The 26,673-nt window shown below is 38.4% G+C and overlaps 1 protein-coding gene across 1 annotated transcript in view; it reads right to left on the bottom strand.

The window, feature by feature from the left end:
* Positions 1–26,673, bottom strand: part of LOC126162721 (low density lipoprotein receptor adapter protein 1-like) — a 210,890-nt gene that overhangs the window by 4,101 nt on the left and 180,116 nt on the right. Inside the window, exons 5-7 of the mRNA XM_049919383.1 lie at positions 19,521–19,650; positions 14,714–14,829; positions 8,955–9,004 (exon numbers count right to left, since the gene is read on the bottom strand). Of these exons, the coding sequence (XP_049775340.1) occupies positions 8,955–9,004; positions 14,714–14,829; positions 19,521–19,650 (296 nt within the window). The remainder of the gene's footprint in view (positions 1–8,954; positions 9,005–14,713; positions 14,830–19,520; positions 19,651–26,673) is intronic.

The following is a 26,673-nucleotide window of genomic DNA, read 5'->3' as shown; positions in this document are numbered from 1 at the left end:
TTGGCTCCTTTTACCGACCTCCCGACTCAGCAGCATTAGTGGCAGAAGAACTGAGAGAAAGTTTGGAACACATTTCACATAAATTTTCTCAGCATATTATAATCTTAGGTGGAGATTTCAATTTACCAGATATAGACTGGGACACTCAGATGTTTAGGACGGGTGGTAGGGACAGAGCATCGAGTGACATTATACGGAGTGCACTCTCCAAAAGTTACCTCGAGCAATTAAACAGAGAACCGACTCGTGGAGATAACATCTTGGACCTATTGATAACAAACAGACCCGAACTTTTCGACTCTGTAAGTGCAGAACAGGGAATCAGTGATCATAAGGCTGTTGCAGCATCCCTGAATATGGAAGTTAATAGGAATATAAAGAAAGGGAGGAAGGTTTATTTGTTTAACAAGAGTAATAGAAGGCAGATTTCATACTACCTAACAGATCAAAACGAAAATTTCTGTTCCGACACTGACAATGTTGAGTGTTTATGGAAAAAGTTCAAGGCAATCGTAAAATGCGTTTTAGACAGGTACGTGCCGAGTAAAACTGTGAGGGACGGGAAAAACTCACCGTGGTTCAACAACAAAGTTAGGAAACTACTGTGAAAGCAAAGAGAGCTACACTCCAAGTTTAAACACAGCCAAAACCTCTCAGACAAACAGAAGCTAAACGATGTCAAAGTTAGCGTAAGGAGGGCTATGCGTGAAGCGTTCAGTGAATTCGAAAGTAAAATTCTATGTTCCGACTTGACAGAAAATCCTAGGAAGTTCTGGTCTTATGTTAAATCACTAAGTGGCTCAAAACAGCATATCCAAACACTCTGGAATGATGATGGCATTGAAACAGAGGATGACATGCGTAAAGCTGAAATACTAAACACCTTTTTCCAAAGCTGTTTCACAGAGGAAGACCGCACTGCAGTTCCTTCTCTAAATCCTCGCACAAACAAAAAAATGGCTGACATCAAAATAAGTGTCCAAGGAATAGAAAAGCAACTGGAATCACTCAACAGAGGAAAGTCCACTGGACCTGACGGGATACCAATTCGATTCTACACAGAGTACGCAAAAGAACTTGCCCCCCTTCTAACAGCTGTGTACCGCAAGTCTCTAGAGGAACAGAAGGTTCCAAATGATTGGAAAAGAGCACAGGTAGTCCCAGTCTTCAAGAAGGGTCGTTGAGCAGATGCGCAAAACTATAGACCTATATCTCTGACGTCGATCTGTTGTAGAATTTTAGAACATGTTTTTTGCTCGAGTATCATGTCGTTTTTGGAAACCCAGAATCTACTCTGTAGGAATCAACATGGATTCCGGAAACAGCGATCATGTGAGACCCAACTCGCTTTATTTGTTCATGAGACCCAGAAAATATTAGATACAGGCTCCCAGGTAGATGCTATTTTCCTTGACTTCCGGAAGGCGTTCGATACAGTTCCGCACTGTCGCCTGATAAACAAAGTAAGAGCCTACGGAATATCAGACCAGCTGTATGGCTGAATTGAAGAGTTTTTAGCAAACAGAACACAGCATGTTGTTATCAATGGAGAGACGTCTACAGACATTAAAGTAACCTCTGGCGTGCCACAGGGGAGTGTTATGGGACCATTGCTTTCCACAATATATATAAATGACCTAGTAGATAGTGTCGGAAGTTCCATGCGGCTTTTCGCGGATGATGCTGTAGTATACAGAGAAGTTGCAGCATTAGAAAATTGTAGCAAAATGCAGGAAGATCTGCAGCGGATAGGCACTTGGTGCAGGGAGTGGCAACTGACCCTTAACATAGACAAATGTAATGTATTGTGAATACATAGAAAGAAGGATCCTTTATTGTATGATTACATGATAGCGGAACAAACACTGGTAGCAGTTACTTCTGTAAAATATCTGGGAGTACGCGTGCGGAACGATTTGAAGTGGAATGATCATAGAAAATTAATTGTTGGTAAGACGGGCACCAGGTTGAGATTCATTGGGAGAGTCCTTAGAAAATGTAGTCCATCAACAAAGGAGATGGCTTACAAAACACTCGTTCGACCTATACTTGAGTATTGCTCATCAGTGTGGGATCCGCACCAGATCGGGTTGACGGAGGAGATAGAGAAGATCCAAAGAAGAGCGGCGCGTTTCGTCACAGGGTTATCTGGTAACTGTGATAGCGTTACAGAGATGTTTAGCAAACTCAAGTGGCAGACTCTGCAAGAGAGGCGCTCTGCATCGCGGTGTAGCTTGCTGTCCAGATTTCGAGAGGGTGCGTTTCTGGATGAGGTATTGAATATATTGCTTCCCCCTACTTATACCTCATGAGGAGATTGCGAATATAAAATTAGAGAGATTTGAGAGCGCACGGAGGCTTTCAGACAGTCGTTCTTCCCGTGAACCATACGCGACTGGAACAGAAAAGGGAGAGTGCCCTCCGCCACACACCGTTTGGCGGCTTGCGGAGTATAAATGTAGATGTAGATGTAGATGTACCTGTCAAGAGAACAATGCCTGCAGCTTTCATCAACTACCTTATTAGAATGTTACTGGAAGATCTCACAGAAAACCCAAAGAAAGTTTGTTTGTATGTAATGATTGTTAGCAGCACCAAAGGCCATCTCCAGACACTTGTGGATGACAAAGAAACTGTAATTGAGGGAAGCAAAAGTGCTTAAAGTCATTTTCAAACCTTCCTTTGCAAAGGGAAACCCAAGAGAATTGCCCCAATTTAATCCTCATACCACTGAAAAGATGAGTTAAATATTAGTGTCAGTGGTATAAAGAAACAGCTAAAATCATTAAAATTGTACAAGGCTTCAGGTTATAACAGAATCCCTATCAGATTCTATACCTAATTTGCAACTGAGCTAGCCCCCATTTTAATCATAGTACAAGGCATGTTCAGAGAGTAAGTGTACTAGATTTTTGTATTTTTTTAGAAAAAGTGTATTTGAGGGAAAATTACAGGATACTGTTGATACTCGTGTTTACTATTTTTTCACATAATCACTATCCCATTCAATGCATGTGCAGAGCTGTGGCATAAGCTTATTTATGCCCTCCTCAAATTACTCTCCTGCTAGCTCCTTCCCCCACTTCAGAGACTCTTTGTGCACAAGCATATCAGTTTAAAATTTAATTCCATTCATATATGCCTTCAGAGATTTCTTACTGAGATCTTTCATGCAACTGGACACTACAGCATGAGTTTATGTAATGCTGTGTTCCTGGAATACTCACTCTGGTAGGGGCACTTCTGCTACCATTCAACGTTGCCAACCCTCAAAAAACAAAAACCCACAGAATGCTATGGCAACAGTGCACTTACTTTCTGTACATGCCTTGTATACTGTAGATCCCTCAAACAAAGAACTTCACATACTAGCTGGAAGAAAGAACAGGCTATACCCATCTACAAAAGAACAACAAAATTATCATCTAATAACCCTGACACCATCTGTTGTCGGTTCTTAGAACATAATCTGAGTTCAAATATAATGATTTACCTCACACAGAATGAGTCACTCCAAAGCAACCAGCATAGATTTAGAAAATATCAGTCACGAAAAATCTAACTTGCGCATTTCTCACACATCACACTGACAGTCACTGATCAAGGCAAAATGTAGACACGGTATTTCTCAACACTCGCAATAGCTGATTGATACTGTATTGAAGAAACTGTTGCACGCTCGTTGTGCACTGTACCATCCCACAGCTCACTCCTGATGCATGTTATTAACACACCCGGCACAGCCGACACACCGCTGTGGGCCTCAGCATCCACACGCTAAGGTTAGTGACATTGTGTTTCCCAGTGTATTGTCCACTGTCCCATGCAGTGACAACTGTATTCCTTCTTCATGTGTGCAAGATGTACAATTAGGTATGATCATTAATGGCACCTGCCATACAGTGATCATGACAGAAGGCCCTCCCATGTGCTACAAAGCTTCCTGCTTCCCACCAAAGAAACTACACCATGTGAAAGTGGCTTTTAATGACCTTTTAAACATGGGTATTGTAAACCCCTCAGACAGTAAATGGTTGTTACCCATTCACCTTGTGCTTAAGAAAGACAGGTCATTCTGGTAGGGTGGTGACTATTGGAAACTTAACGCTTGCACCATTATTGACAACTATACTATGCCCCACATCCAGGACTTTGCCCAACTGCTGATTTGGGCCAATGTTTGGTGTTCTTGACTGCCAGAAAGCATATCTTCAGAACCCTATGTTCAAAGATGACATTGCTAAAGTGGCAATCATTACACCACTTGGCCTATTTGAATTCTGCTTTATGCCTTAAAAAACAAGGTCCAGACATGATAAAGGTCATTGTCTCTATCTTGTTCAGTCTCTCATTTTGCTATGCCTACCTTGACAATATCCTGATCGTCTGACCTCTGTTGAGGAACATGGGCACCCGTTAGCCTAGGTTCAGGCTGTCCTGAGTGACAACAGCATAGAAATTAACCACATCAAACTACAATTGGGCCATGCGAGTGTAACCTTTCTCGGTCACACCATCATTGCTGACTGCATCCATCCAATGTCTGATCAGGTCAGTTTCATCCATGATCTCTCTCTACCCATGACGCACCACAATCTGCGCCATTTTCTAAGTATGGTAAATTTCTGCTGCAGACATTTTCCCCATGCTGCCTCCATCCAGGCCCCATTTGCAAATGCTTTGGCTGGGAAAAATACCTTTGGGAAATGAAAAGTGCAGTGGTCAGATGAAGTGATTCAGGTGTTCAATGCCTTCAAGATTGTACTTTCAAATGCTGTCATGCTCATGCACACAGTTCCAGGTGCACACATCTCTGTCACAACTGATGTGAGTAACACTTCTGTCAGCATTGTTTTTCAGCAACACATTGGCAATACAACCAAGTCATTCTGGTTCTTCTCGAGGAAACTCAGGGCTTGCCAGTGCAAATGGTCAGCAGCTGACTGTGAGCTACTCATGGTTTATGACGCAATGACATACTTCCACAATGACATCGAAGGCTACATATTTACAATTTTTATAGACAATAAGCTATTTGCTGGTGCTGTTGCAACCCAGGGATCTTCCTCCAATGAGATTCCACCACATGGACCTGATGAGCCAATATACCACTGACATTTGGTGCATCCAGAGGATGGGGAACATGATTACAGATTACCTTTCCAGAGTGAATTCCATCTCTTCTCCTTTGGGCTTGGATGATCTGACAGACAGACGATGTCAAACTTCAAAATCTGTGACGTGACCCTAACTCATTGCTGACTTTGGTGTTCCACTGCCTTCCAGCTCACCACTCCTTATATTAAGTGAGACGTCTATGGTCAACCTCTGTCCCTTTGTCCTGCCCATGTGTCCCTGAAGCAAGGTCAAAAGCTAGGCAGAATCACCATTGGGCAAATTTGACATGCTGAAGGGATGCCTTCGACATGTGCACATCAACATAGTGGCCCCACTTCCCCCATCTGAGAGGTATAAGTATATTCTTTCAGCCATCAATCAGGTAACCAGATGGGTCAAGGCCATACATCTTTCAGACATCACAGCCAATTCAGTTGCATGTGCTTTCATCTCCATATGTATTACACACTTCAGGTGTCCCTCGTCTATTACCACCGATAGCTTATGCTTCCAGAATACTCTCTAAGTCTGATATGAACTGTCCAACTTTGAAGGAATACCTTGTAGTTGCCTAGGACATCAACAGTTTCTGGCCATATTTATTTGGTGAACCATTCATTACTATATGGACCACCACTCTCCGTGCTGGCTGACTAGCTTGAAGAATCTATCAATCTGGTGATGAGAGGATTCCAGAGGCTTTAGGAGTAAGACGTCATAGAGATATACTAAAACCAACACATACACAATGACACCAACTGCCTTTCAAGGGATTGTTTGGTGAAACACAGCAGTATGGACAAAATCTCAGTAATCATGCATTTAATGATATTTCTCTTGAACAGAGAAAATATCTGGGATTGCAGAAAACTATAGAGACCATGAAGAAGGAGGAACTGACCAAAGGAGAATTCCAAGTAATAAATGGAATATTGTAGAATAGAAGCTGTGGTCCAATGAGGCTGAAATAGTTGGCTGTAGATGAGCTGGGATGACATGCAACCATCTTAAAGCAATTCCATGACACTCCAATATCTGATCATGATTCATGAAGGCTCTAGGCAGAATCAGATGTAAATCTAACAGGCCAGGTCTCTACTGATCCATTACATACTTTGTGAGCCACTGTGCAGAATGCCAGTGATGGGAGCACATGCTGCAATTACATTCAGGGCATCTATTGTACTTCCAAAGTCACCTGCAGCAGTGTCATTCCACCATATTGTAATCGAACTCTTGGGTCCCAAAATTTGATAAATGATGACCAATGGATAATGTCAGCCCTGATTACCTCACCTGCTACACTGTCACCAAAGTTGTGTTGTGTGCTGAAGTTAGGAAGTTTCAAGGTTCCTTGTACTGTAGAAGGCATCATTTTGAAGCTCAGACCACCCTTTGCAATGATCTCTGACCATGGAAAAAGTTTTCCAATCAAGACTAATACCAGACGTGATTCACTGTGTTATCACCTACAGTGTGACAACTACTATGACCCAAAGGTGAATGGCCTGATAGAACACTTTAATAAGACACTGGCAGATATGCTCTTATTGTACATTGATGTTAAACAGAGAGATTGGGATACAATACTGTCCATCATGACATTTGCATGTAACACAGCAAAACAAGGTTCCACAGGCTTCACACCATTTTTTCTGCTACACAGTCTCAGAGCTTACTCTGATACTAGAGATGACTACATGAAATACCTAATCACTGAAGAAGCAAAACAGCTTGTTTGCATATGGACCCTGGACACCCTGGAGGGGGCTGAGAGCTCTATAACACCAAGCAACAGCGAGTGAGATACAGTCGAGGAGACTTTGTGTGGATTTTTATGCCTGTGCAGTAAGTTGGTCGATCAGAAAAGTTAATAAAGCATTACTATAGGCTGTATTGTATTCCTTGTTGCTTGTTGAGTGTCACATATGAAGTGGAAGATTATGACCCTTCACCAAGAAGACAAACACACAGAGACGTCATCCACGTCATTTGAATGAAGCTCTGCTACAGTCCTGAGTGCAGATTGACAATGGGGGTTTCTCATTCAAGGAAACAGGAAACCTGATTGATGATGATGAAGCTTCAACTGGAGAGGCTACCTTCAATGCTCACCACAGTAAGGAGGATGTGATAATGCAACAAGAACATATGGATCCTCCAGTGCTGCTATAATGGAACCCAGGCAAGACCCATATCCAGGTTGCTCCAATGAGAACCTGTGAACAGTGGGTCACTGTTTCTCCAGGAGAGGGAGCAATCCCGTAAGCTGTGTTGTGCACCTTGTGAAGTTGTGGTTAGTGTTGATGGCTGACATACTGTGGGTCACAAACCCCACAACAAGTAAATATTTTTCATTTAGTATTTATTGGGTCTGGAAGGTTCTTGAAATTTCTTATGTTTGTAATGACTGTGTTTTCTGAGGTATTTGATGTTTGTATAAATAGCAGTACTCTCCGTCCAGGAGTTCAGTTCTGTTTTATCTGTACGTTGGTATCAGTAAGAAACTTTCTTTCAGTGCTGTATGTTGTGCTCCATTAACAGTGCTAGATGCTGTACTTCATTAATGAGCATGCTTTCTAATTTGGAATTGAATGTGGTTATGACATGATAACATGACCTTAATTTCACATTAACAGAGCATTTCCTAGTGGAATAACACTACTGCCAATGACATTAACACAGTTCTCTTTGATTTTGTATTGTTGTTTGTTGTGCTGATTATCTCTGAATGTCAGTGCACATGCAAATAATGTTTTAGAGTCTCTGACGACTTTTTAAAAAAATATTTGCCGCTTCAGGTTGACACACTTCTTTTATTCCAATGTATACCCTTTTTTGTATCACCAGTATTAATTTTTTTCTGTTTTGTATTGAAGTGCCCTTATATTCAAGAAATAAAACTTGTACATCACAAGCTGTTATAACTTGTTACGAGGGCTGCACAGAAAGAAATGCACAGCATTTTTTTCTTCAACAATACTTTATTCGGTGTTTTATCTATACACCCTATTTTTCCATGTATCTCCATCCCATTTATGGCCTTCCTCCTCTGCCTCTGCGAAACAAAGGCATACCAATCCTTGTCCTGGTGGCAGAGCCAGTGCTTCACTGTGCGAATCACCTCCTCATCATCCTCAAAATGTCTTACACGAATGGCATCCTTTAATCTGTCCTCACAAATGACAACATCACTTCACTGCAACACGTCAGGTGTGACAGCCGTGGATGGTCTCCCCGACCGCTGCAAATCACGGAGCTCCGCCAAACCGCCTACTGATGACCTCACCCTCTGTGCACAGCGACTAACTGTACTTCTGTCGACAGCAGATGCTCCATAGACTTTGTACAAGTGTTTGTGAATATTCCCCACAGTTTCTTTCTCTGCAGTGAGAAATTCAATGGCAGCATGTTGCTTGTAACGTACATCACCTACAGACACCAGTTTGAAACTGTCGTGCAACTACACTATCTGTCGGAAGTGATGGAAACTTGGCATGCTCACTCAGCAGACTTCAAATAATACATAGGTAATGGTTCACATTTGTAGAATTGTTTTTGGCCGAGAAAAAAAATGTGGTGCATTACTTTCTGGTGCAACCCTCATATGAGATCATAAAGCTTGGGTCCAAAACAATCTGAAGATATGCATTTTCAAGCTCAACCCATGAACAGCAGGTAGCATTAATGATTAATGATTAATTTGCAACAATATTTTTAACAGAATATTATTTCGTCATTGGTGCTGATATGACTAAAGAAAAGTTATTTCATTTTTATAAGACTGTTTGGTACTTACTCTAACTCATAATTGTGTGCATATGAAAAACAATTACCTTGCAAAGTTGGTGTTGATGTTTTCAGTGCTGTCTTCTTCAAAACTGACCTGGAATATAATGAGAAAATAGTTTTGGTTTCAAAAGAATAAGATGAGGTGAATGAAACTATTACAAAATACATATGTCTACCCAAACGTGAAATAGCCACTGACCAGCCTCAACAATGTAATCACACATTTGCTGTGGGAATGAGCATAAGTAGATCCCATGTATGAAATGTGATGTCACAAGAACTGAAATGCAATGTACAGAAAAATAATTCACTCAACTTTGTATTCACAGAATGGCCAAATTGTTGGCTTAATAAAAAAAGAGGAAATTGTGATGTTCTGTATGCTAGGTATAAATATCATGAAAACAAGAAGGATCATGATGACTACATGATATCTTAGTGCATTCTGAAAACAGATAAACTCCTGTGAAATGAGCACATGGCACATTCCAGGTGGTGAAGACTCCATTATTCCATAAAGCAATTCAGGTGATGGCCTGTTTTGTTATCAAAAATGGACAAAAATATTGATTAAGGCACAAATAGGTGGCCTCTTGCTATTATTTTGCAAGCAGTTGACTGAATGACTTAATCAGTTACAGTAGCAATGCATGTGGGAGTACAGGGAAATGAAAATTTAATTGATCAAACTCAAGAATCATGAATGCCAGAATATATCATCTTACAAATACTCCTAGAATTCAGGTCAGTATGCTGTTTGCACAAACGTGTGGTTCCTGAAGAGGGGCAGCAGCCTTTTCAGTAGTTGCAGGGGCAGTCGTCTGGATGATTGACTCATCTGGCCTTGTAACATTAACCAAAATGGCCTTGCTGTGCTGTTACTGCAAACAGCTGAAAGCAAGGGGAAACTACAACCATAATTTTTCCCGAGGGCATGCAGCTTTACTGTATGGTTAAATGATGATGGCATCCTCTTGGGTAAAATATTCTGGAGTCCTCCGTTCGGATCTCCGGGCGGGGACTACTCAAGAGGACATTGTTATCAGGAGAAAGAAAACTGGCGTTCTACAGATCGGAGTGTGGAATGTCAGATCCCTTAATTGGGCAGGTAGGTTAGAAAATTTAAAAAGGGAAATGGATAGGTTAATGTTAGATATAGTGGGAATTAGTGAAGTTCGGTGGCAGGAGGACCAAGACTTTTGGTCAGGTAATTACAGGGTTATAAATACAAAATCAAATAGGGGTAATTCAAATAGGGGTAATGCTGGAGCAGGTTTAATAATGAATAAAAAAATAGGAGTGCAGGTAAGCTACTACAAACAGCATAGTGAACGCATTATTGTGGCCAAGATAGACATGAAGCCCACACCTACTACAGTAGTACAAGTTTATATGCCAATTAGCTCTGCAGATGATGAAGAGGTTGATGAAATGTATGATGAGATAAAAGAAATTATTCAGGTAGTGAAGGGAGATGAAAATTTAATAGTCATGGGTGACTGGACTTCGAGAGTAGGAAAAGGGAGAGAAGGAAATATAGTAGGTGAATATGGATTGGGGGTAAGAAATGAAAGAGGAAGTGGTCTGGTAGAATTTTGCACAGAGCATAACTTAATCATAGCTAACACTTGGTCCAAGAATCATAAAAGAAGGTTGTATACATGGAAGAATCCTGGAGAGACTAGAAGGTATCAGATAGATTATATAATGGTACGACAGAGATTTAGGAACTAGGTTTTAAATTGTAAAACATTTCCAGGGGCAGATGTGGACTCTGACCACAATCTATTGGTTATGAACTGTAGATTAAAACTGAAGAAACTGCAAAACGGTGGGGATTTAAGGAGATGGGACCTGGATAAACTGAAAGAACCAGAGGTTGTAGAGAGTTTCAGAGAGAGCATCAGGGAATGACTGACAAGAACCAGGGGTTGTACAGAGGTTCAGGGAGAGCATAAAGGAACAATTGACAGGAATGGGGGAAAGAAATACAGTAGGAGAAGAATGGGTAGCTCTGAGGGATGAAGTAGTGAAGGCAGCAGACGATCAAGTAGGTAAAAAGATGAGGACTAGTAGAAATTCTTGGGTAACAGAAGAAATATTGAATTGATGAAATGAGAAAATATAAAAATGCAGTAAATGAAGCAGGCAAAAAGGAATACAAACGTCTCAAAAATGAGATCGACAGGAAGTGCAAAATGGCTAAGCAGGGATGGCTAGAGGACAAATGTAAGGATATAGAGGCTTATCTAACTAGGGGTAAGATAGATACTGCCTACAGGAAAATTAAAGAGACCTTTGGAGAAAAGAGAACCACTTGTATGAATATCAAGAGCTCAGATGGAAATCCAGTTCTAAGCAAAGAAGGGAAAGCAGAAAGATGGAAGGAGTATATAGAGGGTCTATACAAGGGTGATGTACTTGAGGACAATATTATGGAAATGGAGGAGAATGTAGATGAAGATGAAATGGGAGATACAATACTGTGTGAAGAGTTTGACAGAGCTCTGAAAGACCTGAGTCGAAACAAGGCCCCGGGAGTAGACAACATTCCATTAGAACTATTGATGGCCTTGGGAGACCCAGTCCTGAGAAAACTCTACCATCTGGTGAGCAAGATGTATGAGACAGGCGAAAGACCCTCAGAAGAAGAATATAATAATTCCAATCCCAAAGAAAGCAAGTGTTGACATATGTGAAAATTACTGAATTATCAGTTTAATAAGTCACAGCTGCAGAATACTAACACAAATTCTTTACAGATGAATGGAAAAACTGGTAGAAGCTGACCTTGGGGAAGATCAGATTGGAAGCATTTGTAGACTTACAGAAAGCTTTTGACAATGTTGACTGGAATACTCTCACATTCTAAAAGTGGCAGGGGTAAAATACAGGGAGCGAAAGGCTATTTACAATTTGTACAGAAACCAGGTGGCAGTAATAAGAGTCGAGGGACATGAAAGGGAAGCAGTGGTTGGGAAGGGAGTGAGACAGGGTTGTAGCCTCTCCCCAAAGTTATTCAATCTGTATATTGAGCAAGCAGTAAATGAAACAAAAGAAAAATGTGTAGGTAGTAAAACCTATGGAGAAGAAATAAATACTTTGAGGTTTGCCGATGGCATTGTAATTCTGTCAGAGACAGCAAAGGACTTGGAAGAGCAGTTGAACGGAATGGACAATGTGTTGAAAGGAGGATATAAGATGAACACCAACAAAAGCAAAACAAGGATAATGGAATGTAGTCGAATTAAGTCGGGCAATGCTGAGGGAATTAGATTAGGAAATGACACACTTAAAGTAGTAAAGGAGTTTTGCTATTTGGGGAGCAAAATAACTGATGATGGTCGAAGTAGAGAGGATATAAAATTTAGACTAGCAATGGCAAGGAAAGTGTTTCTTCAGAGAGAAATTTGTTAACATCGAGTATAGATTTAAGGGTCAGGAAGTCGTTTCTGAAAGTATTTGTTTGGAGTGTAGCCATGTATGGAAGTGAAACATGGACGATAAATAGTTTGGACAAGAAGAGAATAGAAGCTTTCGAAATGTTGTGCTACAGAAGAATGCTGAAGATTAGATGGATAAATCACATAACTAATGAGGAGGTATTGAATAGAATTGGGGAGAAGAGGAGTTTGTGGCACAACTTGACAAAAAGAAGGGACCGGTTGGTAGGACATGTTGTGAGGCATCAAGGGATCACAAATTTAGCATTGGAGGGCAGCATGGAGGGTAAAAATCGTAGAGGGAGACCAAGAGATGAATACACTAAGTAGATTCAGAAGGATGTAGGTTGCAAGGATAGGGTAGCATGGAGAGCTGCATCAAACCAGTCTCAGAACTGAAGACCACAACAACAACATACTGTTTGTATGCTATTCTGCATACCAATGCTTAACCACAGCAGTATTAGTAGAGCTGGGATAATATGCAGCTGATCAATGTATAAGGAATAACAGTATAATGGCAAACACTGACATTCTCGAATTTGTATAATGTCACTTACGTTAGTTCAGAAAGGTGTCCTCTATTCAGCAATACACATTTTCAATAACATGCCAGCAGCCATTAAAAGTTTAACTAATAACAAAGTTCTGTTTTAGAAGTCTCTCAAAGATTTATTGGTGGTCATCTCCTTCTTCTCTATCGATGAATTTCTTTGCAGAACTGATTGATGCATGTTGTTATTAATGATATCACATTATGTGGATATTGCGTACAATCTGACTTCTGCACAAATTTTGTGCAGTAATGTGACATTGTAAATAAGGGCCATAAAATGTTGTTTTTATTTTTTAGTTGATGATGTGTGGCTTCAATAGCATAAGAATTATCACAGGCACCTCAGTACCTGACATTTAATATTTGGTGACTTTTATATCCTTCTAAATGTAAATGTGCTTAAGACTTTTTTTTTACCAATTCCACATCCAAAAGAGCAATTTCATTTGGGATCTGCAGAAGGTATGTTAGCATATCTGTTCTTGTTTTGTAAATATTTATTGTGCATTCTTGTTTTCTGACATGTTCCAGATCCCAGAGGCTCTCCTCACTATAGTCGGATTGGAACAAAAACTACATCTAATCTAAAGTAATATTTGATTATGCACAATTAAAAGCAAGTTAGCCCTAGAAATTACCTCCTCATCTATTTAATGACAAAATTAGTGATAATGAAAAGACATAGCAAAAGTCTATTTTGCTGGCCAGAGTAGCCGAGCGGTTCTAGGCGTTACAGTCTGGAACCACGCGACCGCTACGGTCGCAGGTTCGAATCCTGCCTCGGTCATGGATGTGTGTGATGTCCTTAGGTTAGTTAGGTTTAAGTATTTATTTTTAATTCTTTGGATGACCATATTGCTTTGTATTTCTCACACCTACAAAATTTTAGTTAATGCAGGAATCATTTCTTGCATTACAAACTAAAGAAAAGCTGATTAGTTGCTAAGAGACCTATTTGGTCAGACTACTATTACATTTCAGGAACCAACGAATAAATGTAAAGGTTAATGAAAACTATAGATTACAACTGAGAGCAGTAAAAAGGGCATGGAATCTAGTTGATGGAAATGTAATGAGACAATTAATATTTCTCTGAAGTCTGCACTCATTGCTTTTACTTTGATATAATTGTGTTAATGTTTATCTCCATTTCAGGCTTCTGCGCTTTAGGTTAAGAATAAACTGGATATTCATGAATAAATGTCATACATACATATCTCTACCTCCCAAAATTTGTTAGTTTTCAAATGGCTGTTTGAATGTTAATTGGATATAAATGTTGGAATTCCAGACTAAATTTATCAGTGAGTGTTAACTTACTTTGCATGTCTATCTGTATGCCATTTATATGATTTTGGGGACATAAGTTCTATTATAGTATGTATTCAAAGATGTAACATATACATAATATTTTGCCTGTTTTTGTTGTGAATTGAATGATTATTGAATGGTACCAATGAAGTAAACTTCACCAACCTCTATTGTTACAATAATGAACTAAATCTGCTGGGAACACTGTGCATAGATATAAATTAAAGTAATTTAAATAACTGAAGAAATTAAAGGACAGAACAATAACAAATAGAAGTGATATAAATGTGGAAGAAAGTGATGAAATCTTGGTTGCAACATCAGTTAATGTGACTGATGCTATAGTGGCTTCATTAGTCGCTTGTGATTTGTCAGCCATGTTTTCTCCAAAATTAGAAATGGTCTGGAAAGTGAGGGGACATTTTATGTTTTAACCAAAACTGAGAGACAATTTTCTCCCATTTAATTTTTGAAATGCCACTAAACAACTTACCCATGTGTTTCCATTGTCAGACAGTGTAGCTGGCTCTGATGAAAAGTCAATCAGAAGACTCTTATTCTCACTCGGCAATTTGGTGCTGTTTATTTCTTGTCTTGTGTTACTGAACTCTGAAAGAAAATAAAATTGTAACATAAAAGAATACTATATTAGTAGCACAGAGGAATATTCACTATATATTTATCGTGACAACAAAGAGTACATTGTTCATCTCCTAAGGATGTAACTTTTCAGTGTATAAGATTTCTATGGAATTTTAGTGGGACAAAAGCCAATAAGGATATTAGGTCATTGGTATAGCCACATTAGATATTTAGATACATATACGGTAGTGAAGCTGTTGCCACAATGGAGCTGGGAAGGCACTATATTACAAACAAAATTCTGAAATGGTGATTTTTTGTTTTTTTTATTTCATTGTTTCAAAGGAAAAAATCAGTTGCGAAAATGAAAGAAACAACACAACATTATTGCTGAGTGGTACTTACAGTCATGATGTGAAATATCTAATGCTGCAGATAAACATCTATAGCACATCATCCTAGCATTCTGAACTATTAGTTCTTCCTGGAGGGGTCGGGGAAGAAGGATAAGTTGGGGGAGGTTTAAGTGGAAGTGCTTATCACTAAGACTCCAGGATTGGATGTAACTATCTTATTTCAAGGATAAGGAAGGACAGAGATAAAGGAGGAGGCATTAGAAGAGAAGGTGGTCAAAGATAGTACAGTGGTAAGCACTGTGCCAGCTTCAGCCCAGTGATTATGAATTGTGTTGTAAAGATAGATTAGAAGATAAAAAATGAATAGGTAAATTAAGAACTAACACAGTGAAGAAAATGAAAACGAGGGGGGAGAGGAGAAAAAAGATAAAAAGTAAAAACAATCAAGAAATTAATGGTACATAATAAATAAAAGTTATAATAAAAATACAGGATGATAATGGAAAAAGGGTGTTGGGTTTATGTTAATGTAAGTTAAGTCCAGGAAGGTGAGGGCATGAATGTAGGGTGTCAGTAGGCAAGTCCCAGCTCGAGAGTTTAGGGAAACTACAGGGTGGCACACGAAATGTGTTACCATTTTGTTTTTGAATATAAACTTTATTGTCAATACAATCTGAAAGGAACATATACTACAATGAAGAGCCGTCCATGGAGATTTGTTCTAACTCAACACATGTTCAATATGTCCACCATTTCATTTCCTAACTTTCTTCAAACGAACACTGAAGTTAGTGATTACCCTAAGGCACATGTCTTCCATAATTTCACTGCAAGATTGAAGAATAAGTCTTTTGAGATCCATTAAATCACGTGGACGTTTCGGGAAAATTTTTTCCTTTAGGTACCCCCAAAGAAAAAAGTCACATGGATTGAGGTCTGGACTATTGGGGGGCCAATTTTGTCCATCATTGAAGCAACCTGGAAATCTGAGTGAAATGATCTGCATGTTGAAATGCTCGTGTAAAAACACCAACACAGTGTTGGCCTTGCTCCATCTTGCATGAACCACTGCATGTTGAAGGGCAAGGCAGTACCAAGAAGCTGTGGAATGCAGCTAATGTGAAGCATGCTCAAATAATGCTCGCTGTTCACAGTTTCTTCAAAGGAAAGGGGTCCAATAAGTCCGTGACTGGAAATTGCTGCCCATGCTGTAATCCTCGGAGCATAATGTTGTCATTAATGAAGCACTTGTGGGTTTTCCGTGCCCCAAAAGCGTACATTTTGTTTGTTAACCACACCAACAAAATGAAAATGTGCCTCGTTGTTGATAGTTTCTTCTCTATCCTCCACCCACTGAGCAAACAGCAGTCTCTGCTGCTTGTGTTCTCCAGTGACCTTCTGTGCACAGGTCATCTTTTATGGGTACATATGGAGGTCACTTTTAAGAATGCATTGAACGGAGCGTCTGGATATTCCCAGTTGCACTGCTGCCTTTCTACACGATTTCCCAGGACTTCTCTGTACAGCAACTCATACGGCTTCAATATTCTCCAGTGAACGAACAGGATTAGGCCGAGGTCACTTCACTTCCAATACTGTTCCTTCCTCTACAAATTTATCATACAACCTGTGGATGGTCTTCTTGCAAGGGACCCATCATGTGTTAAACTGTTGTCGTAAACACCTCTGAGTCACAACAAGGCTTTTCATTTCATGAAAAAGTAACAGAATTGCCGATCGTTGCTGTGTCATCAGTCTTCCATTGTCAGCCATTGCTGTTACTAGTCTCCTAGCAGCAGTATTGTGAATTACACATCATTGCATTACTCATTTGTTTTTCTAAGCTCTGCTAGTACTGGTGTAGAGATCCCAGCAGGGTATCTAATGTGCGTCGTAAATTGTGAAAGAAACAATTGGTAATACATTTCGCACGCCACCCTGTAGTATCGTGAGAGAAGATCCAAGTATCTCGTACAGTGTAGCAGGCACTCAGGTCCCTTAAGTCATGCTGAAGATCATATTCAGCAACTGTGTACTGGGTCAGAACAAAGTGCAAAATTTTTCTATGCCTATTTATGCAGTAAGCGAGTTTAGTGCAGGTTATTTCTATATAAATCATTGTTAGTTGATAAACAACATGAATACTTCTGTAAATTGTTCTGCCTTTTGATTTCCTTCTAATCTGATTCAGTAAGTCTCCCCTGACCCAAGGTTCTGCGTGTTCAACCCTCTTCCTTCTGCTTCAGCTCATCTGCCACCAAAGGAAGTAGATTTTTTTTCTAGCCACTCACATTATATAGATAATGATTAAAATATGTCATACAGTTTGATTGGAACATTATGAATGTTTGGATGATGACAGAAGATAACAGTGGGTGGTGTGAGGAGAGCATCAGGTAGAGTGCATTTCATATCAGGCTTGGCTTGAGAAAGTCATAGCTTTGGTGAAGTACTGTATTGAGGCATCCAAGACCCAAGACCCGAGTGATACTGGATGACAAAAAGGGAAGCTTCTTAATTTTTTTGAAATGTGAAATGTATTACAATGTAAGAGGAGGATATTCTCCTGAATATTTGTTTGCGAATGAGACTGCAGTGTAGCTGTTGGAGCAGAAAGCCTTGGAGAGGTTGTTGATGTGGGTGTTGAAGGAATTTGTTGTTGAACAGATACATTTACTGTGTATGCCTTGACTTTAGAGAAGGAAGCATTTGATATAGGGTGGCAGCTGTAAATCCATAGTCATTCTTGTTTCCTGACTGATTTTATAGGCTTGAAATTTGGATGGGGATTTTGGTGGAGGTCAGTATCAGTTCTTTTTGGTTTTGTATAGAGGATATGACATTCCTCAGGACCCTGAAGCTGATCCCTCTAGCTTGTCACTGACAGCTTTGTGGTCTGGACTCATAGTGAAGAAGAACTTGTCCACTTCCTGCAAAAGCTTAACTCCTTTTCCCAACTCAAATTTGCCTGATTCTTTCTCCTCTCTCCCCTCTTTCTCAAATATTTGTTCCACATGCTTCTCCTCCAAGTTCTTAATTGCACTATTAATTTCTCGTTCTTTACTTGTCACTCTGTCATCATCTCTGAACAGAAGCTGGCGCACATCCTACAAAGTTGCTATCTTTGACCTCCCACTTTCTCTGCATTTCATCTTATCCTCAAAAGAGGTGGTTTCCTCTCACCTTGGGGTCTGAATGACCTGTCCTCTATTTTAAACTTTCTCCAACCTATCCTTCTCTCCTGCTTGAAGAAGGAACTAATAGTTTCAAAAGGTAGGATAGTGTGTAGTTTTATATGTATCTGTGTACACTACAAAATATTTTGCTTGTGAATACACTTCAAATTCTAACTGATGGTTACTTCTACCATCAAGGGACACAAATGCTTCCATGCACTTGAACACAATGTAAGTTTTAATTGTTTCTGATGTTATATCACCTCCAGATTACTATCTGTTATCACATATTTTTATATAATTTGCAATTAAGTGATAAACATACTATAGTACTAGGTTTCATGATTGTAAGGCACAGATGAACATTAACTGTGTGTGATACATTAAGAAAATGTCTGACAACATATAACTTTTAGAGCATGGTCATTCTAGTCCTATGACTTCTGATGTTTCAGTTTCTCCACTGAATAAATTTAAAATAATGACTGCTCCGCCTCTTACATTTTTCTTATTTACAGTATCTTCTGCCTATTGGTTGGTAGCTGATAACCTATCATAGAGTTGACTATGTCCTAGTTTTCTAGTGCTTCTATGTAAGTATGACAGTAATGAAAATGAAATGGAGGTTGACAAGATATGCACCCAAGGAGATTCTTTGCTGCATTCCAAGAGACAGGAAGAGACTAAGACAATAATCTAACTGGAGGTGGGTAGATGATTAAAGAACATGCAGGAGCAACTTGGTTGTATACAACCGAGGACCGTAATCCATGGCAAAGTTTAGGGGACACCTTTAAATAACAATGGATGTCAAACTGATGATGATGATGGTGATGATTATGATAACATTATGTTCATTCATCACTCATTTTTATGTCAGGTTAAAGTAATCCACCACAATATTAAAAAATCTCTTATCTGCTTTGTAAATTCTTTGTTCATTTATTGAAGAATATCTCTTTTTGTTACCACCAATACAGTACTTCAATTGCTATTTCACAAACTGTAATGACAGCTTTTAAAGAACCTGTAAATCTTTCCAATGATATACTTTGACATTTTTCTTTTCTTGAAATGTATAATTCATTAGTGTTAGCAATTTAATTCAGGTAACCTGAATACGTTACAATATTCAACTCTGTGATGAGCACTGCTACTTAGTAATAGCCTCTCCTGGTGTACTTACCTGAGATTTTATGTTTCTGAGACAGCTGTCTGTTGATCTCATCTTGAAGTTTGTTGGATCCTTGAGACATCTGCCACATCTCATAGGCTGTGTTGAAAGACCGTGCCACAGTTAGTGTGACCTCTTGTGCCTGCAAACATAAAATGTACTACTGTACTGTACTGTATTAATGACTCATGCTTAAAAAAAAAAGAAAAAAAAAATAGTGCAGAAGCGAAAAGTGTACTAGGATACTTCAGCAACTGAAAATTATTGCGATAACTTCTGGTACAGATGGTGAATTTGTGAACAGTGATGGATCTCAGAAAGTAAAAGTTGAAAACAACACAGCATATTTTTACAATTAGAATTTGAATAATAACTTTCCCTGGCTTCACACATGTAGCACAAAGTATCTACAATCAGAAGTCTTCTGCGGCATGGTGGTAAGAAAATTATCCACACAAATCTTCCTCATGAAGCAATCTATCTATTAGTGAAAGCCGTATCAAAACCTTACAGAGATTCATCAATAATCTCAGTTTTATCTATGCATTCTCATCAGTTGTGATTTCATCTACACCTGGGATGTCCAACCTTTTAGCTTATCTCGGTCACATTGGAAGAAGATGTGAATTTTTGGGGCACACATAACATACTTAACACACACAGTAACCAAAGAGGAAGGGAGAGAGGGTGGCAGTCAGCGGCATGTAGTTAAGACATATACACAATTTTAAGTAACTTAGATTTCTGGCTCTACTGACTTGTAGTGATAAGAAAAATGGGGGAAACGGTTCTTTATCATAAATGTACAGATTTCCTTGCATTTTCATAAATTCATGTCTCTAAATGTTTAGTTTCCTAGTTACAACCAAAGTTGCTGTAAAATAACAGACCTGTGCATCTGAAGGATTGGCTGGTTATAAGAATGAGACATGGGGATGGGTCAAGTATAGAATGGGTAACTATGTTAAGAACAGTGTGGGCCAATGAGAGAATAGCTATGTGATGCAAGTTCAAAATTGAAAATATTCAACTTATCATAACTGTACATAAATGGAATTTCATGCAATATATATTTTTCCGATACTGTGATAAATGTTTACTTCTTGGGCCACATTGATTTGGACACCCTTGATCTACACAATAATAAAATTCAATTAAAATTTTTTTTGTAATGCTTGTTTCAATTGACAGTTTATATTTGTTTGCAGTTTTATTGTAAATTTTCATTTCCATAAAATGGGGAATATGCTCAAAAAATTTGAGACTGTGATATATTAGTTTATAATTTGATCTATCTCTCCTGTGACACCTATTTTCAAAGAAATTTACTAAAACTGTTGATGACACTGTTCCATACAATTGAGGGTTGCATATATAAAGATAGAAGGTGTTGTCATTAACTCAAGGCTTTTACACAAAAGGATTACATGTTTGCCTGTTCTTTCCTGCATTCATGGTCCTACTAAATTTATGTACATACTTTTTTTAACATCTAATTCACTCACATTGTTTACTAAGTTCATAACATAACCAAGACTGTTTAACTTTTTTATCATGAGAGCCACATATTAGTCTATGCCAAGATTTTATTTACAAGACCACTAAGAAAATAAGATCTTTGACTTCATACTTAATTTTGGAAAGGATATCTTTACCTCACTAAGAGACTGTTTGATGTACTGGATTAGTTTTTCATTTGCTTCACCTCATACCATTGCTACTGAATAATCTGCATAAAGTAACCTGTATACCATAAGATGTGTAATGGATCAAGTATTTACCCTTGGGAAACACTGTACTGAGTCCTTCCCAAGATTGACTGGATCCAGTCTTTATGTTGCTGAAGAACTACTCAATCTGCATTTGAAGTAAAAGGATAACCCACTCAAAGGTTCAAATGTGGACTACTGCGGAAGTATAGTGAAATTTTCATATGATCTCTTATAAACGGTTTGTCACATAGCACTGAATGACGCATAAGGTTAATTAGCAGCAAATTAAAGGCTGTTTACAGATTTTTATGATTCCACATTGTCTGTATAATGTATAAAAGATGGCAGATGTGATAGATACTCTGCATAAGCAGAGTACATTATAACTGACCGTCAGAGTAGTGCAGAGACAGTCTATATGGCCCAAATTGAGTGCTACAGTAATAGAAATATGTTTCCCCTTCTTCGTGTAATCCAAGCTTTTGTACTTGATTTCTCTTCTAGAAGTTTTTCCCAGAATTATTAACATTTATGGAAATCAGAGCTACCTCTTATTCTCAGTGACATGATAGGTTTTGTGGAAAATTGTTCCCATGAACATGAATTGATTCCAAAATGGATAGATAAAAATTCTATGCACCAAGCAGCAGCAGAACACACACAGAAGGTTATAATTAGGTAAGCTTTTAGAGCCAGTGACTCCTTCTTCAGGCAGAAGGGTTGACGGAGGAGAAACAGGGGCGATGAAAAGGACTGGACAGTTCTAGGAATGAGAATGAAAGACTCCTCATCACATCTGGTAAGTATCTCCTGACTTGCAGTTCTGGGTGACTTTTCCTAAATCTTCCTCTTTTCCTAGACATCTTCAGTTCTTTTCCTTCACCCCTCTTCCTTCCCCTTCAACTCTTCCACCTGAAGAAGGTGCCACTATCTCTGAAAGCTTGCCTAACTATAAAATTCTTTTTTGTGTGTGTTCTGCTGCCGCTTGGTGAGTAGATTTCTTATTTACCCAATTACATTATTTTGCCAAAAATTGATTTTTTTCATTGTTATATTAACTCTCATGAAGTTTTTTGTAATCCACTACAGCTCAAAAGGAACCATGGTGTACATAATTACAATATCAGAAGAAAAAATGACATTTATTATTCCACATTAAAGTGTACTTCAACACAAAAAGGGGTGCACAGTGCTGCTACAAAAATTTTTGATCACTTATCCAGTGATATAAAATGTCTAACAGACAGCAAAATTATATATGAAAACAAAGTGAACAAGTTTTCCTTGACAACTCCTTCTGTAGAAGAATTTCTATTTATGTGGTATGTAAAGAGTGGTCAGTAGGAATTACTAATTCATATAACTTGTTAATGGTCATTGTGTAGCAAAGGTTCAAATGTGGACTACTGCGGAAGTATAGTGAAATTTTCATATGATCTCTTATAAACGGTTTGTCACATAGCACTGAATGACGCATAAGGTTAATTAGCAGCAAATTAAAGGCTGTTTACAGATTTTTATGATTCCACATTGTCTGTATAATGTATAAAAGATGGCAGATGTGATAGATACTCTGCATAAGCAGAGTACATTATAACTGACCGTCAGAGTAGTGCAGAGACAGTCTATATGGCCCAAATTGAGTGCTACAGTAATAGAAATATGTTTCCCCTTCTTCGTGTAATCCAAGCTTTTGTACTTGATTTCTCTTCTAGAAGTTTTTCCCAGAATTATTAACATTTATGGAAATCAGAGCTACCTCTTATTCTCAGTGACATGATAGGTTTTGTGGAAAATTGTTCCCATGAACATGAATTGATTCCAAAATGGATAGATAAAAATTCTATGCACCAAGCAGCAGCAGAACACACACAGAAGGTTATAATTAGGTAAGCTTTTAGAGCCAGTGACTCCTTCTTCAGGCAGAAGGGTTGACGGAGGAGAAACAGGGGCGATGAAAAGGACTGGACAGTTCTAGGAATGAGAATGAAAGACTCCTCATCACATCTGGTAAGTATCTCCTGACTTGCAGTTCTGGGTGACTTTTCCTAAATCTTCCTCTTTTCCTAGACATCTTCAGTTCTTTTCCTTCACCCCTCTTCCTTCCCCTTCAACTCTTCCACCTGAAGAAGGTGCCACTATCTCTGAAAGCTTGCCTAACTATAAAATTCTTTTTTGTGTGTGTTCTGCTGCCGCTTGGTGAGTAGATTTCTTATTTACCCAATTACATTATTTTGCCAAAAATTGATTTTTTTCATTGTTATATTAACTCTCATGAAGTTTTTTGTAATCCACTACAGCTCAAAAGGAACCATGGTGTACATAATTACAATATCAGAAGAAAAAATGACATTTATTATTCCACATTAAAGTGTACTTCAACACAAAAAGGGGTGCACAGTGCTGCTACAAAAATTTTTGATCACTTATCCAGTGATATAAAATGTCTAACAGACAGCAAAATTATATATGAAAACAAAGTGAACAAGTTTTCCTTGACAACTCCTTCTGTAGAAGAATTTCTATTTATGTGGTATGTAAAGAGTGGTCAGTGGGAATTACTAATTCATATAACTTGTTAATGGTCATTGTGTAGCAAAGGTTCAAATGTGGACTACTGCGGAAGTATAGTGAAATTTTCATATGATCTCTTATAAACGGTTTGTCACATAGCACTGAATGACGCATAAGGTTAATTAGCAGCAAATTAAAGGCTGTTTACAGATTTTTATGATTCCACATTGTCTGTATAATGTATAAAAGATGGCAGATGTGATAGATACTCTGCATAAGCAGAGTACATTATAACTGACCGTCAGAGTAGTGCAGAGACAGTCTATATGGCCCAAATTGAGTGCTACAGTAATAGAAATATGTTTCCCCTTCTTCGTGTAATCCAAGCTTTTGTACTTGATTTCTCTTCTAGAAGTTTTTCCCAGAATTATTAACATTTATGGAAATCAGAGCTACCTCTTATTCTCAGTGACATGATAGGTTTTGTGGAAAATTGTTCCCATGAACATGAATTGATTCCAAAATGGATAGATAAAAATTCTATGCACCAAGCAGCAGCAGAACACACACAGAAGGTTATAATTAGGTAAGCTTTTAGAGCCAGTGACTCCTTCTTCAGGCAGAAGGGTTGACGGAGGAGAAACAGGGGCGATGAAAAGGACTGGACAGTTCTAGGAATGAGAATGAAAGACTCCTCATCACATCTGGTAAGTATCTCCTGACTTGCAGTTCTGGGTGACTTTTCCTAAATCTTCCTCTTTTCCTAGACATCTTCAGTTCTTTTCCTTCACCCCTCTTCCTTCCCCTTCAACTCTTCCACCTGAAGAAGGTGCCACTATCTCTGAAAGCTTGCCTAACTATAAAATTCTTTTTTGTGTGTGTTCTGCTGCCGCTTGGTGAGTAGATTTCTTATTTACCCAATTACATTATTTTGCCAAAAATTGATTTTTTTCATTGTTATATTAACTCTCATGAAGTTTTTTGTAATCCACTACAGCTCAAAAGGAACCATGGTGTACATAATTACAATATCAGAAGAAAAAATGACATTTATTATTCCACATTAAAGTGTACTTCAACACAAAAAGGGGTGCACAGTGCTGCTACAAAAATTTTTGATCACTTATCCAGTGATATAAAATGTCTAACAGACAGCAAAATTATATATGAAAACAAAGTGAACAAGTTTTCCTTGACAACTCCTTCTGTAGAAGAATTTCTATTTATGTGGTATGTAAAGAGTGGTCAGTAGGAATTACTAATTCATATAACTTGTTAATGGTCATTGTGTAGCAAAGGTTCAAATGTGGACTACTGCGGAAGTATAGTGAAATTTTCATATGATCTCTTATAAACGGTTTGTCACATAGCACTGAATGACGCATAAGGTTAATTAGCAGCAAATTAAAGGCTGTTTACAGATTTTTATGATTCCACATTGTCTGTATAATGTATAAAAGATGGCAGATGTGATAGATACTCTGCATAAGCAGAGTACATTATAACTGACCGTCAGAGTAGTGCAGAGACAGTCTATATGGCCCAAATTGAGTGCTACAGTAATAGAAATATGTTTCCCCTTCTTCGTGTAATCCAAGCTTTTGTACTTGATTTCTCTTCTAGAAGTTTTTCCCAGAATTATTAACATTTATGGAAATCAGAGCTACCTCTTATTCTCAGTGACATGATAGGTTTTGTGGAAAATTGTTCCCATGAACATGAATTGATTCCAAAATGGATAGATAAAAATTCTATGCACCAAGCAGCAGCAGAACACACACAGAAGGTTATAATTAGGTAAGCTTTTAGAGCCAGTGACTCCTTCTTCAGGCAGAAGGGTTGACGGAGGAGAAACAGGGGCGATGAAAAGGACTGGACAGTTCTAGGAATGAGAATGAAAGACTCCTCATCACATCTGGTAAGTATCTCCTGACTTGCAGTTCTGGGTGACTTTTCCTAAATCTTCCTCTTTTCCTAGACATCTTCAGTTCTTTTCCTTCACCCCTCTTCCTTCCCCTTCAACTCTTCCACCTGAAGAAGGTGCCACTATCTCTGAAAGCTTGCCTAACTATAAAATTCTTTTTTGTGTGTGTTCTGCTGCCGCTTGGTGAGTAGATTTCTTATTTACCCAATTACATTATTTTGCCAAAAATTGATTTTTTTCATTGTTATATTAACTCTCATGAAGTTTTTTGTAATCCACTACAGCTCAAAAGGAACCATGGTGTACATAATTACAATATCAGAAGAAAAAATGACATTTATTATTCCACATTAAAGTGTACTTCAACACAAAAAGGGGTGCACAGTGCTGCTACAAAAATTTTTGATCACTTATCCAGTGATATAAAATGTCTAACAGACAGCAAAATTATATATGAAAACAAAGTGAACAAGTTTTCCTTGACAACTCCTTCTGTAGAAGAATTTCTATTTATGTGGTATGTAAAGAGTGGTCAGTAGGAATTACTAATTCATATAACTTGTTAATGGTCATTGTGTAGCAAAGGTTCAAATGTGGACTACTGCGGAAGTATAGTGAAATTTTCATATGATCTCTTATAAACGGTTTGTCACATAGCACTGAATGACGCATAAGGTTAATTAGCAGCAAATTAAAGACTGTTTACAGATTTTTATGATTCCACATTGTCTGTATAATGTATAAAAGATGGCAGATGTGATAGATACTCTGCATAAGCAGAGTACATTATAACTGACCGTCAGAGTAGTGCAGAGACAGTCTATATGGCCCAAATTGAGTGCTACAGTAATAGAAATATGTTTCCCCTTCTTCGTGTAATCCAAGCTTTTGTACTTGATTTCTCTTCTAGAAGTTTTTCCCAGAATTATTAACATTTATGGAAATCAGAGCTACCTCTTATTCTCAGTGACATGATAGGTTTTGTGGAAAATTGTTCCCATGAACATGAATTGAT

Source organism: Schistocerca cancellata, chromosome 2 (assembly GCF_023864275.1).
Source record: "Schistocerca cancellata isolate TAMUIC-IGC-003103 chromosome 2, iqSchCanc2.1, whole genome shotgun sequence".
NCBI lineage: Eukaryota > Metazoa > Arthropoda > Insecta > Orthoptera > Acrididae > Schistocerca > Schistocerca cancellata.
Note: the sequence above shows the minus strand (reverse complement) of the source record. Positions and strands in the feature narration are given on the sequence as shown.